Source organism: Amphiura filiformis, chromosome 3, assembly GCF_039555335.1.
Source record: "Amphiura filiformis chromosome 3, Afil_fr2py, whole genome shotgun sequence".
Lineage (NCBI taxonomy): Eukaryota > Metazoa > Echinodermata > Ophiuroidea > Amphilepidida > Amphiuridae > Amphiura > Amphiura filiformis.
Genome location: NC_092630.1, coordinates 62,638,761 through 62,656,446, shown reverse-complemented (window position 1 = coordinate 62,656,446; position 17,686 = coordinate 62,638,761). Strand labels below are relative to the sequence as shown.

General features: G+C 37.0%; 1 protein-coding gene across 2 annotated transcripts in view; it reads left to right on the top strand.

Annotated features, from left to right (window-relative positions):
* Nucleotides 1-881: 881 nt before the first annotated feature.
* Nucleotides 882-17,686, top strand: part of LOC140148909 (nicotinamide phosphoribosyltransferase-like) — a 43,581-nt gene continuing 26,776 nt past the window's right edge. For both annotated transcript variants that reach the window (XR_011858536.1, XM_072171010.1), the window contains exon 1: nt 882-1,052. Coding sequence is in view for 1 of the 2 variants with exons in the window: in XM_072171010.1 (XP_072027111.1) it covers nt 999-1,052 (54 nt within the window). In the remaining variant the exon portion in view is untranslated. The remainder of the gene's footprint in view (nt 1,053-17,686) is intronic.

The window sequence follows — 17,686 nt, the reverse complement described above, 5'->3', positions numbered from 1 at the left end:
AGCATGCCTAGCTGGTTGCCAAATATATTTCACGATAACAATTTTGTATAGGAGGAACTCCTCAAAACGGGGACCCACAGCATGCATTGCATGAGAGCATGAGAGATTTTTGTAAACAGTTTCATGTGGGCACACACCTATCGGTTTGATTTGTACGTAACTTTCTGTTTCACGGAAGGCAAACATCAATAATGGACTCTGTGACTTGTATGGACAACGTGGTTCTATGCACAGATTCGTATAAGGTAAGACATTGAAAGTTAACATGTAGTATCGTAAGCTTTTGACTTCCGTTTTTAATATAAGCTTACCTATTTTTGTAACTCATTCGATCATTCATGCATTGGCATGCAATTACCATTGTCATGATTGTAAATGTAAACACGATTTTTATATGCATGATGTAGTCACGATTATCGCACTTTCAGTTTCCCACGCGTTTGAACGGGAATTGGATTGCGTACTTTTTCGATGTCTAGTGAGCAAATTTTTTCAATATTTTGAGAAAATGATGTCAAATTTTCTATTCTGTATTGTTTGGTAATAATGTTTTTTGCCAATTCTTCTTCCGCCGCCCTTCTTTTTGCCGCCCCATCTTCTTCCGCCGCCCCTTCGTTTTGGCCGCCCCTCCCCCCCCCCTCTAAAAAAATACGCGCATGAGTTGCAAAACAGAATAATATTTTTTTCAATCCAAAAAATGAGTGCTGTATTTTACTTGAATAGGGAGTATAAACCACGGCAACATGTTTTCAACCTGCGGAAAATCTGCAAGAAACCGCGGGACGTCTTTATTTTGTTTTCGGGTGAGCATGCCTAGCTGGTTGCCAAATATATTTCACGATAACAATTTTGTATAGGAGGAACTCCTCAAAAATGGGGACCCACAGCATGCATTGCATGAGAGCATGAGAGATTTTTGTAAACAGTTTCATGTGGGCACACACCTATCGGTTTGATTTGTACGTAACTTTCTGTTTCACGGAAGGCAAACATCAATAATGGACTCTGTGACTTGTATGGACAACGTGGTTCTATGCACAGATTCGTATAAGGTAAGACATTGAAAGTTAACATATGTAGTATCGTAAGCTTTTGACTTCCGTTTTTAATATAAGCTTACCTATTTTTGTAACTCATTCGATCATTCATGCATTGGCATGCAATTACCATTGTCATGATTGTAAATGTAAACACGATTTTTATATGCATGATGTAGTCACGATTATCGCACTTTCAGTTTCCCAATGCCGCGTTTGAGCGGGAATTGGATTGCGTACTTTTTCGATGTCTAGTGAGCAAATTTTTTCAATATTTTGAGAAAATGATGTCAAATTTTCTATTCTGTATTGTTTGGTAATAATGTTTTTTGCCAATAGTATGTTTAAAGTTGTAATTTTGTGTTTTTGATCGCAAAGATCGGATATTTTCGTTCGATTCAATTCTGAACCCTTCGCAAGGGTGCGATTTCGACAGAACTTTGACGATAATTTCATATAGGGTATAATCTTCTTCCACGGTAAACCAAACAGCTTCCGTGGTAAACCTTATAGCGCCATCACTTGATGAAAGTACGTTATAAGTAGGCGTGTGTTAATAGCTATCTGGACTAGGACTATTGCGACTGTAGGGGTGAGCTTGCCTACAGGTAAAAAAAATACTACGTGGCGGTTTAGGGCAGCGGGGTGGAAAGGAGGGTAGGCCTACTACGGGGATGTGCGACAGATTTGGGGTGCATTTTGGTTTATTGATGGCCCTCAATTTCATGAAAATTTGGTTTAAGAAAGTTTGTTTTATTTTATTTTTTAAATCAATTTGTTTCCCAAATTTTTATCGGAAAGTGTGCCATTTTTTTATTGTTACCATGGCGTGCGATAATAAATAGGCCTATTAATATAATTTTTAAATGCTATTTTATTATTTTGTTATTAATTGAAAATCTAAAATAGTATAAAATCGTATATGATGCCTTAAATTAAAGTTTAAAACGTTCTTCCAATATTAATAACTATTATTAAATAATTCCTAACATCTCGGACAACACGCCCCCCAATACACACACCCCACACCCTACACCCCTACACCAACAACCACATGCCAAGTCTGGGCGAAAGTCTACCTTGCACATCGTGCACGCGCGCGTGCACCATCCAGCATTATCCCGCTAAAATACACTACCCTATTACGAGCAATGGAATGACCCGTCAATCATGCACAGTGGTTGCTCCTGGAAGGAAGATTATACCCGATGTGACGCGGTTGCTCATGGAAGACAAGAAGGATTATACCCCTTTTGCCTTTTTGGACACTAAAATGCTTCCGATCCTTAATTTTGTTTCAACCGAGTCTTAAATTAGCAAGCACAATACGGTTGGTACCACTTTTATATACATTGATGAAATTTTAAAGATTTTTTTTCAAGTTTCTAACCGGCGCAAATCGTTAAGTGTGTATTTCCCATTGACATCCAAAATGGCGTAAGCCAGTCCTCAAGGGTACATGCCACCAAATAGCCTTCCATAGACTTTACGTGCAAAATAGGGGTCACGTTTTTAGGCTATAAGTCGAAGTTACGTCTTACTTTGAAATATATATTTGATATCATCTTAATCAGAACAAAATTCTGCATAACATATGGCCACGTGTTTTGAACTCGCCACCCTTAGCGTTACATCACAAATATTATGAATTTTTACACCAATCAAGTTTCAAATTAGAATATCTCCACAACTATCAACCCTAAACTAGCAAAAGTATACATTTTTGGAAAGCTGAAGGCATAAGCAATTTAAATATACACATTTCAACTCATTGTACAGGGTGACCTTGAAGTTATACAGGGTGGAATAAAAAAATCCAAATAAAAAATGGGTCACTTAATGCATTGCTTATTACTAACTTGCAGTTATAAACTGAAAGTAAACAACATTGATTTGGTTAGAGGTTAGGGGAGCCCACTGATTTTGGAAGAAAAAAAAATCACAGCTGTTTGGTAATCTCGAATACAGGGTGTCCCAAAATATGTTCAAATTTTTTACAATTCAACATATTTTGAACTGAAACATTTTACCCTAGCCCATACAAAAAAGTAAGTCCATATTTAGATTCCTCATCAAATTTCCTCTCAGAAAATGTAAACTTTGACTATGATAGGATAAGTAATTAAAAATTTAGGGCAACTTTTAGATTTTGAAGACATCCGCATTGCTTACTACAGTGTTTAATATGAAAACAGGTAGTTTTGCAAATAAAAGTTTGCATTTCATAGACTAAACCAATCATAAAGAGTTCAAAATGATTAAAAACAATTAGCAGAATAAATAATCTTTCAAAAGAGCTCTTAACCATGTCTGTAGCCCATATGGATGCAAAGATATGATCAGTTGATTCAACGTGCACACACAAAATCTTTATTTCCCATAGACTTTGCACATACCGCCACCGCCTCATCCGCCACCGCCTCATCCCCCACCTCGGTCATTCTGAACTCAAACAACTCTAACTCCACTATCTTAGCTGATAAACAATTCTCCTTTGCAGGTCTTTTAGGGCACACATTTAGCTACAACATGACACCAAACACACTTCAATACCTTTTGTTTAAGCAGAGATATAACAATTTGAACGAGTCTCGATTTGGAAAAGCGTAACAACACCACCATTTTTGGGTGGCGAGTTCAAAACGCGTGGCCATATTAGAAAATGACACCATATTATAGGTCTATTTTTTAAGAAAAATAGCGCTATATAAAAAGGCCCGATTTTCCTGTGTTTACGTCCGACTGCTAACCGCGTTTTGACCTCGTGTGTTCATGCGCTCATCATCGTAAACATCACTCAAATTTTCGCGTTTTCTGTTCAAATTAGTAGAGATCACGTTCACAAGTTCTAGCAAAACACGATTTGCAACATTAAAATTGTTAATATTGTACCGATTTTGCACAATTTTTATGCAAAGTTGGGACTATAGTCGTGATAAACTTTTACCGGAAACCGCTTCATTGGCGGATTTAGTGGTATGAACCCTTGAAGAGGCTAAAACATCGTTTTTAGGCCTTGAAAATGATTTTGTTATCTTTTTCTCGAAGTTTTGAATTAATTTAAAGAAATTGTATGTTATTTTCTTTTATACTTTAGACACACTGGCGATTTCAAACACAAGCATGATAACCGACAATTGCCATTTTTCGTCATTTTGACGCACATGAACGCACTATAGTTGCAGATTTGTAATTTTCATGAAGATATCAATTGATGTTAAGAATAAAAGTCACTTGAACATCTTCTACAAGTACATAACTTCAAAATTAAAACATTATAAGTACGTGCAGACTATTTAACAAGTCAAACAATGACAATCAAATAGGCCTACCCCCCCCCCCTCCAGCGTCCGTTTTAACCCGTTTTGTCCAAAAACCATATGTAATGAATGGCTATTTCAAATTAAATATTAATATGAATTTAACTTTGAGTGTTATAACAATTTACAATACTGAACAGTGGTATAAATAAAGCAAACTAGAAACTTATATATGGGTCAGTCCATGTCGAAACAGATTGAGTGTACACCCACCCTCTTGGATTTTGCTCTCCTTTGGCTCAGGGGTACCTTTCATGGATCCCTAGGTGAGGTCACAAGAAAAAATTCAAATTCCATTTCGTTTGCGAATGGCGGGCAATCAAAGTTTGGCGACCTCGACCAAAATTGTGAATTTAAGGGTCCAAATGACAAAGTGCTCTCTTTGAGGGCACTTTCTTCTTAATTGAATCAGTTGTGATCCTCTTTTTGAATGTGGTCACTCACTGGCTGTGTCTGAAATACCTAATGCCAAAAAGATAGATTTGAATTTCGTTGGGATTTCAGAGGGGGTCAAAATCAGCACTTCGTACTGTTCAATCAAATTATCTTGATTTTGAAGGACCCATGATAATGTCACAGTGCACTTATAGGTCCTAATTATGTTCAGAATGGATTAACCATATGCCAGTGTCTATGAGCAATTAAAAAAAAGAGAAATTTCTAGACCCCTACAGAATTTTAGGCCACCCCTAAAGTGGTTCAGCCACAAATGGCACTTAAAGTCGGCAAATTTTGACCCCTAATAACTTTAGGTGTACACCAGATATGAATTTCTAGTCTTTTGCATCTGAAAGAATGTAGTTTAATGTTACTAGGAACATAAGATTTGTTTTGTATTTTTGTGTTTTAGTATTAAGTTGACGCTTTCAAAAATAGTCATTTTTGCCTAACATACCATGCATACAGGATACGGTACAAAATGCCAATTATAGTATAATATTTTTTATATTTTTGATCACTTTATAGCCATTTGTATTATTTATCCTGATATTTCAAGTTGCTCTTGAGTCAAGTAATAAGAAAAAACTACTTTCTAATCCTCTGTATGGATTTTTAAGGGGGTCAAAAATGCACTTCCTGGCAACGATGCACATGCAAAGTACAGGTTATGGGGTCAAATTGTCAGAATGCTCCCAATTATGTCAAGTAATATATCAAATTACTCGTATGGTCATGAGGATTCCAAAAATGTATAGTTTGTTATGTGTCAGACCTTTCAGGAGGGCGCTATGACGAAAAATGTTCATAGGTCAACGACCTTTTTGAAAGTATCAAAACACAAAAATACAAAACAAATCTTATGTTCCTAGTAACATTAGACTACATTCTTTCAGATGCAAAAGACTAGAAATTCATATCTGGTGTACACCTAAAGTTATTAGGTGTCAAAATTTGCCGATTTTAAGCGCCATTTGTGGCTGAACCACTTTAGGGGGCCTAAAATTCTGTAGGGGGTCTAGAAATTTTCCTTTTTTGAATTGCTCATAGACATTGGCACATGGTTAATCCATTCTGAACATAATTAGGACCTATAAGTGCACTGTGGCATTATCATGGGTCCTTCAAAATCAAAGATAATTTGATTGAACAGTATGAAGTGCTGATTTTGACCCCGCCTGAAATCCCAACGAAATTCAAATCAATCTTTTTTTGGCATTAGGCATTTCAGACACAGCCAGTGAGTGACCACATTCAAAAAGAGGGTCACAACTGATTTAATTAAGAAGAAAATGCCTCTCAAAGAGAGCGCTTTGTCATTTGGACACCTTAAATTCCCAATTTTGGTCAAGGTCGTCAAACTTAGATGGCCCGCCATTCGGAAACGAAATTGAATTTGAATTTTTTTCTTGTGACCTCACCTAGGGGTCCATGAAAGGTACCCCTGAGCCAAAGGAGAGCATAATCCAAGAGGGTGGGTGTACACTCAGTCTGTTTTGACATGGACTGACCCATATCTTAAAATCGAATTTTTTATGCAATTTTATTAAAATGAAGGCCAAAACTTGAGTTTAAATGACAACAAATTTAGCTAAAAAAGAACAATGAATTTGAAAAACTTCTTTGTAATTTAAACACCAATAAACAATGTTTTTAATATTTTGAAACTCTTCATTATTCATATCAAAAGGTTTCAAACTTCTACCAAAATCGGAACTTTTATTAAATTGGAAATAAAAGTAAGCCTATTCGCGGAAAACGCACGTACAGCGAAAAACATGGCGGCGTCCATGCACGCGCTTGTTGATGTCCTTCCTCATTTCTTCGCGTGCATTTTTGTCTCGCCTGAACTTTGTTCAGGATGGGACTTAGTAATCATTAGAGAGCTTGCGAAATGACGTTACGTTAACTTTAACTTTAACTTCTAGAGGATTATAGAGGATTATGTATTCAAAACCAAGATGGGTTTGAATACATAATCCTCTATAATCCTCTATAAGTTAAAGTTAAAGTTAACGTAACGTCATTTCGCAAGCTCTCTACTATTTCTGTCTGTCCGTCCGTCCGTGTGTGGGGGTGGATGTGTGTGTGTGTGTGGATGTATGTGTGTCCGTCCGGAGCTGTATCTGGGGAACCGTAAGACTTACGGCGACGCTACTTGGTGGGAGGAAGGGTATCCAAGTTTGCTCCGTAACCGTATGTTTTCGGTGAAAAATATGCAAATTAACATAGCTAATTTGCATAATTTATGCGAAAATCAGCGCAAATTGATAGCGGAGTTTGTGGACAGATTATCTCAAGATCCATCGGGCGCATGGTAACGAAACCTGGTGGCAGCTATGATACACATCTGCTGATCACCTGATTAGTTTTTCGGCGAAAAGTATGCGCATTTAGTTGTTAATTTGCATAATTTATGCGCAACGATTCTACAAATATGGTTGGAAATCTGAAGAAATCCGCCTTGTGGAGCTGTATCTGGGGGATTCGTAAGAACCCTAAGCCCTATGATGATGAAACGTGGTAGGGGGTAGTATGACCAGAGGATCTCAACCCGATTCGATTTTCAGCGCAAAATATGGTAATTAAGTACCTAATTTGCATAATTTATGCATAAAATGCAAAAACCTATTTTCTCAGAGACTAGGGGTCGCACGTTCTTCAAACTTGGTGGGAGGGTGCATCTTCACCCCAGACAGAACAAGTTTGTGTTGGTTAGTGCGTCAAGGTCACCCAAGGTCATCCAGGGGTCATCTGAGGTCAAATGACTAAAAACGGTCGTATGGGCACGAAACTTGGTGGGTACGGTCAACATAATGTGGTAGGGGGTAGTATGACCAGAGGATGCACACTAGTACCCCCCCCCCCCATGTGGCCCCTCCCACACACTCAAAGTTGAGGGGGGGGTCAAAAATTTAATGAAATATTGTTTTTATATTGCGCATTACATATATCAATTTCGGTCGTGTAGGCCAAGTTATTAGGCCAAAAAAAGACTTTGAAGAATGTCTCTCATGTACAAAAGTATAGGAAACTGAATAATTAAAACCACCTTTTTAGGGTGAAGGAAGCATTTTTTCAAAAAAATGTCTAAAACAGGTTCCCTAAGCCGTATGATGATGAAACGTGGTAGGGGGGGGTATGACCAGAGGATCTCAACCCGATTCGATTTTCAGCGCAAAATATGGTAATTAAGTACCTAATTTGCATAATTTATGCATAAAATGCAAAAACCTATTTTCTCGGAGACTAGGGGTCGCACGTTCTTCTAACTTGGTGGGTGGGTGCATTTTCACCCCAGACAGAACAAGTTTGTATTGGTTAGTGTGTCAAGGTCACCCAAGGTCATCCAGGGGTCATCTGAGGTCAAATGACTAAAACTGTCGTATGGGCACGAAACTTGGTGGGTACAGTCAACATAATGTGGTAGGGGTAGTATGACCAGAGGATGCACACTAGTACCCCCCCCCCCATGTGGCCCCTCCCACACACTCAAAGTTGAGAGGGGGGTCAAAAATTTAATGAAATATTGTTTTTATATTGCGCATTACATATATCAATTTCGGTCGTGTAGGCCAAGTTATTACGCCAAAAAAAGACTTTGAAGAATGTCTCTCATGTACAAAAGTATAGGAAACTGAATAATTAAAACCACCTTTTTAGGGTGAAGGAAGCATTTTTCAAAAAAAATGTCTAAAACAGGTTTTATGTCAAAAATGGTCTCTTTTGGGGTGCTACATCGAGTCAAATGTTCACAAGATTATTTCAGGGTCATCCGAGGTCACCCAGGGTTCATCGAAGGTCAAATTACTAAAAACAGCCGTATGGGCATGAAACTGGGTGGGTACAATCAACATTTAGAGTCAAATGTTCGGAAGATTATTTCGGGGTCATCTGAGGTCACCAGGGGTCATCTGAGGTCAAATTACTAAAAACTGTCGTATGGGCATGAAACTTGGTGGGTACAGTCAACATTTCGAGTACAATTTTCGGAAGGTTATTTCGGGTTCATCCGAGGTCACCCAAGGGTCATCTGATGTCAAATTACTAAAAACTGTCATGGTCGCATGTCACAAATAGGTCACCCAAAAATGGAGGGGCCGTAACATGAAAACGCTTTCTTCGCACTTCAAGCTTGGTTTATTCTAAAAGTATAATACCTATTGTAGAAAGTTTGGTGTCATTTTGTAGATAATTATGTTCTTTATCAAATACAAAAAACCCCAAGTCAATTGGACAACTACTTTGAGAGTTATACTTCAATATGTAACATGTGTCAATGGAGGGGCAGGCGGGTGAGCAGGCGGTGAGCCCCATAGGATTGTACACAAAATTGTGAAAATATGGCAAACTTCAAACCTTTGTATCTTAAAAAGTACAACTAGCATGGACCACAAATTGCACATATATAATCCTGGACTGTAGATCTACCTCATAGTAGATCAACTGTAACAAAAGATGTAACTAATTAATTGCTAAATTAAATGCTAATTAAGACAGTTTTCCTATATGTTACTGTACAAAGTGTACACGTAATGCTCCAACATTTCTAAATGGCCTATCTCTTGCCTGAGACACCCTACTTATTCAAAAGTACACATATTTTTAAGGAAATTTGATGAGGAATTCAATTATGCTATTAGTTTTAGTGCCAGACATGGAGGAAAAAAGTTTTAATTGATAATGTCATACAAATTCTAAAATTATTTTACAATTTTTGACCACCCTGTATGTTTAACGCAAGAGATACCAAAGTTTTTCTTCCTAATTAGTTTGAAGGGCCCATGCAATGTCTTTCTGAATTCATATTTATTTTGAGCTACATAGCTTTCAGAAAAAGAAAATATGGGGTTTACCATGACAAGAAAGATGCTAATTTTGTTGATCTTCCACCCTGTATATTTCTTACCCACCCTGTATTATGATGTTATACTATGTTGATTTGGCATCCTTGTAATATAAGCTTTCCAGAAATATATACTTATAATGGTCTAAAATGTACTCATTAAATGTTGTGTTGAAGTGAATCAAAATTGGTGATATTTTTATCATTTAACAATATGTTACACAAAAGATGACCAATTCATGACATGTGACCTCATATGGGCATGAAACTTGGTGGGTACAGTCAACATTTAGAGTCAAAGTTTCGGAAGGTAATTTCGGGGTCATCCAAGGTCACACAGGGGTCATCTGAGGTCACATTACTAAAATCTCATATGGGCATGAAACTTGGTGGGTACAGTCAACATTTAGAGTCAAAGTTTCGGAAGGTAATTTAGGGGTCATCCAAGGTCACCCATGGGTCATCTGAGGTCAAATTACTAAAACTGTCGTGTGGCCAGCCGAGACCCACCAAAATTTAGGGATCAAAGGTCAATTCCAATATTAGTCCAAGCAAGCTCAAATTGAACAGGCAAATCGCCATGGGTTGTTGCAGGTTCATTTACTTCTACCAAAAGTAATCGTAAAAGCAGGCGATCGCGAAAGCAGGCGAGACTCGTGGTTCGAGAACCGCCTTGTAAATAGATAAAGACGCGCGAAAAACGCATGGAATTGCTCCTTAAAGGGTACATGCCACCAAATAGCCTTCCATAGACTTTACGTGCAAAATAGGGGGCACGTTTTAGGCTATAAGTCGAGTTACGTCTTACTTTGAAATATATATTTGATATCATCTTAATCAGAACAAAATTCTGCATAACATATCAGAAAATGACACCATATTTTAGGTCTACTTTTTGAGAAAAATAGCGCTATATAAAAAGGCCCGATTTTCCCGTGTTTACGTCCGACTGCTAACCGCGTTTTGACCTCGTGTGTTCATGCGCTCATCATCGTAAACATCACTCAAATTTTCGCGTTTTCTGTTCAAATTAGTAGAGATCACGTTCACAAGTTCTAGCAAAACACGATTTGCAACATTAAAATTGTTAATATTGTACCGATTTTGCACAATTTTTATGCAAAGTTGGGACTATAGTCGTGATAAACTTTTACCGGAAACCGCTTCACTGGCGGATTTAGTGGTATGAACCCTCAATATACATAGGTACGGCGTATATAGGACTGGCAAGCGAGTCTAGCATGATGTTCAGGGTTGCCAAACCCGCGATTTGGTAGCCCAATTGGGCGACTTTTGAAGATTTTTCCCGCGACTTTTGACAATTTCCTGGTCCCATAGAAACCAATGGTTAAGAAAAAAAATTGGGCGACTTTTCAACATTGGCTCCCGCGACTTCCGCTAGTTTCCTGCCCCATAGAAACCAATGGTTAAGAGAAAAATTGGGCGACTTTTCGATTTTTTGACCCGCGATTCGGGCTGAAATCTTTTGGCAACCCTGATGATGTTGTATGTAAGAGAACCTGAAGGGGCATGAGTTAACATGGAATAGAGTCTGTTAGGCTGTTTTACATTTATGCAAAATTGGACCTTAAAACATGTAAAATGTTTTGCAGACTGAGATTTCCTTTTACAAAGTACTGTCAATTATATTTATATTAAATGTATTCAGATTTCCTTTAACAAATTAAGCGTACTGCTAGCCGTCCAGCGTGTATTATTTTGCATAAGGTCCAATGCACACGCTTGATGTCGCACACGACACGTAGGCCTATACGTGATGGTTAACGCTGTCAAAGGAACTATAACAGTACACAGTACACTAGTTAACAGCTATAGATTGTCATTACGACATTAGGCCAATGGAACTCGATTATTAGTTTCCGATTGGATGTTTGAAAGAAAGGACGAGGTCACTATTTCATTATTCAATATTCGGTCTCTTTTCATTAGGCACTTGAAATTTGATTCTGAGTTTAGCGTCCACCGCCCGAGTTATGAATTTTGTGCCGCGTTTGAGATGTAAAATCTGAAAATAATTAAATAAATATTCATTATTTTGCAAATTACTACTAAACCAGAAAGAAAATTTGTTCTGCAAAATGTTTAAAACCCTTTTTTTGTATTTGAACACTTCAATGACTATAGAAAGCCTTGACAACTATTAGATGAATCCATCTAAGGGTGCACTACACTAAATCCTTCCGCATTTGGTGTAACCCTTCATAGTTCCGGTAAAAAATAGCACCTATGCGAAATATATCGGCGTCCCGAGGGAACCAAATTGGAGTGACTCTTGGTTGTTTTGATAAAAAAGATAGAATAGGAGCTCAACATTACATATCTGTTCAGAAAATTTTCTGAATCGAATGTGCATGGGTAATAGGCCCTCGGAACAATATCATGGCCGGAACTGGTAAGGAGGCGAGCGTGTCGGCTGAAATTCGGGATGGCGCTGTTCAGGAGTTCGTATCTTTTAAGTTTGTCTTAACTTGTCCCAAAAAATTATATTTAAATAAAAGTTTAATCTTTATTTAAGACGCTGGTTTGATCAAAATATTAAAAATGTTGTTACATGGGGTAGAAAAACAAACTTACTTTCTTGTATTTTCCCGTGTATTTCAATGGGACGATTATTTAGTGGTGTGTGCCCTCTAAATATTTTAGCATTAAAAATATACAGGTTTTTGACCCTTGCTCTATCCAATACCTTTGGGATACCAGGGTAGACTAAGGAAGGCCTATGAATCAACCTAGCCAAAATGTTATTACCAGATTGTTGATGTTGTAAATAATTTAACTAGGAAATACCTAGTTTTTGTCTCGCCTGAATGTTCAGGGAGAGACTTAGTAATCACTATGGTGTGTGTGTGTCCGTGTGTGGGGGTGTGTGTGTGTGGGGGTGTGCGTGTGTGTGTTCGGAAAAAGCTTGTGAACGCGTTATCTTGAGAACCGTAAGTGCTATGATGATGAAACTTTATAGGGGGTAGCATGACCAAAGGGTGTCGACCTGATTAGATTTTGAGCGCAAAATATGGTAATTAAGTACCTAATTTGCATAATTTATGCGTAATAAGCAAAATACCTTGTGAACAGATTATCTCTGGAGATCCGTATGGGGTACAGTGACGTAACTTGGTGGGGAGTAGCGTGGCCAGATGTTCTCGACCTGATTAGATTTTCAGCGCAAAATATGCTAATTAAGTACCTAATTTGCATAATTTATGCGTATTTGATGCGTATCAAGCAAAAAAAACCTTGTGAACAGCTTATCTGGAGATCCGTATGGGGTACAGTGACGTAACTTGGTGGGGAGTAGCGTGGCCAGATGTTCTCGACTTGATTAGATTTTCAGCGCAAAATATGCTAATTAAGTACCTAATTTGCATAATTTATGTGTATTTGATGCGTATCAAGCAAAAACCCTTGTGAACAGCTTATCTGGAGATCCGTATGGGGTACAGTGACGTAACTTGGTGAGGAGTAGCGGGGCCAGAGGTTCTCGACCTGATTAGATTTTGAGCGTAAAATATGGTAATTAAGTACCTAATTTGCATAATATATGCGTAATAAGCAAAATACCTTGTGAACAGATTATCTGGAGATCCGTATGGGGTACAGTGACGTAACTTGGTGGGGAGTTGCGTGGCCAGAGGTACTTGACCTGATTAGATTTTCATGAGGTCAAAGGTCACATACAAGGTCAAAGGTCAACTGAGGTCACCAAATCTTTTAATAATTAATTTTCAACTGTGCATCACATATCCCAATAACAGCTTGATCGGTCATGTAATTAAGGAAATATGACGACTTTAAGATAGTCGCTTTCTTTGTAAAGTATAGCAAAGTAGCACTTTCAATGAGTGATAACTCGTAAAGGAAGCATCTTTCTGTTTTGATTTATTTGATGAAATAGTTCTTTGGTATTGCCAAATTTGATTTTTCAGCGCAACATACTTTATCCAATTTCGTGAGGTCAAAGGTCACATACAAGGTCAAAGGTCAACTGAGGTCACCAAATCTTTTAATAATCAATTTTCAACTGTGCATCACATATCCCAATAACAGCTTGATCGGTCATGTAATTAAGGAAATATGACGACTTTAAGATAGTCGCTTTCCATGTAAAGTATAGCAAAGTAGCACTTTCAATGAGTGATAACTCGTAAAGGAAGCATCTTTCTGTTTTGATTTATTACTTTGATGAAATAGTTCTTTGGTTTTGCCAAATTTTTGGAAGGTCATTACGGGTCATCCGAGGTCACTCAGGGTCATCTGAGGTCAAGTTATTAAAAACTCGTATGGGCATGAAACTTGATGGGTACAGTCAACATTTCAAGGCAAATTTTTGGACGTTCATTTTGGGGTCACCAGGGGTCATCTGAGGTCAAATTAGTAAAAACTGGTGTACGGGCATGAAAACTTGGTGGGTACAGTCATCATTTTAAGCCAAATTTTTGGAAGGTCATTTTGGGGTCACCAGGGGTCATCTGAGGTCATATTAGTAAAAACTGTTGCATGGGCATGAAACTTGGTGGGTACAGTTACCATCGGCCAGATAATCGTGCCCAGCCGATAACCGCCAAATTCATTTACCTCTCTACCAACAGTTATCGCAAAAGCAGGCGGTCACAAAAGCAGGCGAGACTCGTGGTTCGAGAACCGCCTTGTTACAAATTGGTGCCAAAAATTTATTTCATAATGTTCTGCATGATTGTTATTTTTGTATTTAATGAGTCAACCCCCCCTCCCCCATTTCCCCCTATCCTCAAATGTATACGGAGAGGTTAGTACAAATTGGAGTGAAGAAGACTGGCATGGTATACTTTCGGAATACATTTAGTTTGTTTTAAAACTTGAAAAACAAAAAGCAAGATAATTATACTTTTATAAATGTTTATGTGTGTTTGTGACATTATATTGCGACTGGTGATACCCAATTAGAATGAACAAAAGCGCATAAGAATTTGTAAAAGGCCGCTGATAATGAAACCTTGAAAATAATGAATAATGAATAATGAAATAGTTGCCTCATTATGAGCTGAAAAAAATGGGACGCTAAACTCAACATCAAGTTTCAGTAGCCTTATCCATTTATATGTCAACAAAATCAATGATTTTATGAACAGATTTCTCCAAATTTAGGTACCCCACCAGTACCAAAGTACGGTATATTGTTGATGATCAAGACCATCTCAAAACAGGCATTAATGCAATAGCCTTGGATCACCTTAACAGACATTTTGCAACAGATTGAGAAAAGATTTGAATTTGTGTTTATTAAAATGAAAAGAAATTGGCAATTTTTGTAATCACTAGAAACATGATGATGAGGTAATCCTTAAATTTCCATTACTTACTACATCCTCTACCCCTACAACTAAGAAAAACTGCTGATTTTAATATGATCAGCAGGGGATGTCAGCCATTTTGAGAGTTTCAATTTTGATTATTTCCATCTCAATTTTCAGATAATTGACTTTATGAAAATAATGAAAGTTTTGCTCAAATTGAAAAGGTGATTCGGGCGGTCAATAGGAAACTAACAATCGAGACTTTACATTAATTAGCCTTATTTTGCTCAATGTTCAACCTTAGGCTATGATAATGATTATCAGTACATCATACATTACATGTACATGTACGTTTAAATACGCTAGAGCCTAGGCTGAGGGTTAGTGCTTAAAAACTTTTAAAAACCTTCAAAGGCCTATATTAAAAAGGACCTGTCCTTGCAGAAGATTACATGATTAACTTCATTTGAAGTATTCTATTATTACTTACCGGTACTTCATTGATGCATGAAGTATGTACATTGTAGCTAGGAAGAAGAAGTTCAATGAAGCATTGTATAACCCAAGGCAAACTGAAAAGTGAAAAAGCGTGAAGCCCAACATTGAATGAGTCAAAGTTCACATGTTCAGTCAACTGCGCCAGGAGAACTGAAAGCTGTATACATATATGTACTATCATGACTATAGTTCAAATTTTATGACAATGAATCATGCAGACATGAGACATGGCAGACAGTGACAAAAGGTCATATTTTTCAAAAAATCGATTTTTTATATTTTTTTTTTATTATTTTTTTTTTTTTAATTTAATTTTTTATAAAGTTTTTCAATGTTTATCCTACCCTTAAACAAAATCTAATCCTCCCCCAAACCTTACAACATGTATACAAGCCTACCCTAGCCTTTAACCTAACCCAAAACCCTTGCCCTTACCCCCAAAAGGGAATTAGGGGAGAAATTGATTTCACCTGAAAATCGGACATATATTTCATGTTTTTAAATGCATGAATGTGTTAATAATGTTGTAATTACTTTATTTTGCCTCATTTCATCGAAATTGTTATTTTTATTGCTAACAAAATAAAAGAGACACCTCTCACATAATTTTGGAAATTTACAAATTTTTCTAAAATTCTAAAAATACCAAAAAAATACATTAGAGTGCAAAGCTTTATTCTTCTGGGTAAGAATTATTTTCTTACATGCAACAGGTTTTTTCTTGCAGGTTAGAAATTTGATAAATAGGTCATCATATACAAAATGCATGCATGGGCCTATTTATCAAATTTCTAACCTGCAAGAAAAAAGCTGTTACATGCAAGAAAAAATTCTTACCAGAAAAAAAAAAAGCTGGTGCACTTTCTGTATTTTCAGAATTTTAGAATGTTTTTAATTTCCAAAATTATGTGAAAGGGTTCTCCTTCCTATAATTAGCCATACAAAATTGCCATTTTAATGAGATGAGGCTAAATAAAGTAATTGAAACTTAATATATTAATGCATTTACTAAACATGCTAATACAGGTCCGATTTTGGGGTTCCCTTTTGGGGGTTGGGGCAAGGGTGTTAGGCTAGTTGCGCTTGGGTGGATTTGTATACATGTAGTAAGGTTTGGGAAGGGGTTAGAGTTTGTGTAAGGGTAGAAAAAACATACAAATTTGTTTTAAAGATTTTTTACATACGTTTACACGGTCGGGTTAACCGACCGGATTGTGGTCCGTTTAAACGGTTAGACAAATAACCGTGAGTTTACACCCCTACATGTATTTGTCACATTTTCGGTGACTTGTGTAGAATGTTTCCCTCATAAGGCCCTTCGCACTTGATTATTAGTTTCCTGTTTACCGCCCGAGTCCAAAATTGAAAATCTCAAAATAATTAATTATTTTATTTTTATTTCTAACTTTCTCCTTTAAAATAACTTTCAACTACAATGTAGGGCCTACTTCTACTTGTCATTTTCTGACTTTAATAATATCAACAATAATGATGAATGAACAAAGAGTACAACTCCACCTTCACTTATTTATAAAATCAAATATTGTTGTGAAATAATTAAGTGCCCGCTCTAGTCAAAACGAGTCAATAGTTGCTTGTAATAGTTCAAACTAAATAAAGAAAATAAAAGATAATTAATAATTAACAATCAATAGTCACCTCATCCCTTTTTCAAAATCTTTAACAGGAAACTAATAATCAAGTGCGAAGGGCCTAAAAGATGTTATAAGCATAGCAGGGATGCACATTTGGGTTTAAATGATAGCCTATTTATTTGTCTAAAAGTACCACAAACAAAAAAATAAATCATGCACACCAATTAATTACAGCAGCTAATTAACTCTAATTAGTCCGGGGTGGATGGTGAGGGTGGAGGGTGTGAGGGCATACATTTCCTATGGGTGACTGTGTGTTTCAAGTTTTTTCTTTGCAAAATATGTTAAAGGCATTTCAGGAGTTCAAACAAAAACTTAAGTGAAAGAATATTAATTTCTTCAGAAGAATCACAACCATATCGGTGACTTAAATTAATTACAGTCACTAAGGGGGTACTACACCCCTCAATAAATTTGTGTCTATTATTGCATTTTTCTCAAAAACTAATAACACAGTGGTAACAAAAGTTAAATGTATATTAGAGTGGGCAAGGAACACTGGAATTTCAGTGACCCGAGACAAGCGGTTTGTTATTTATGATAAGAAATAAGGTACCGCAGGATGTACCTCATTTCCTATCATATATATGAGGCCGGTCGA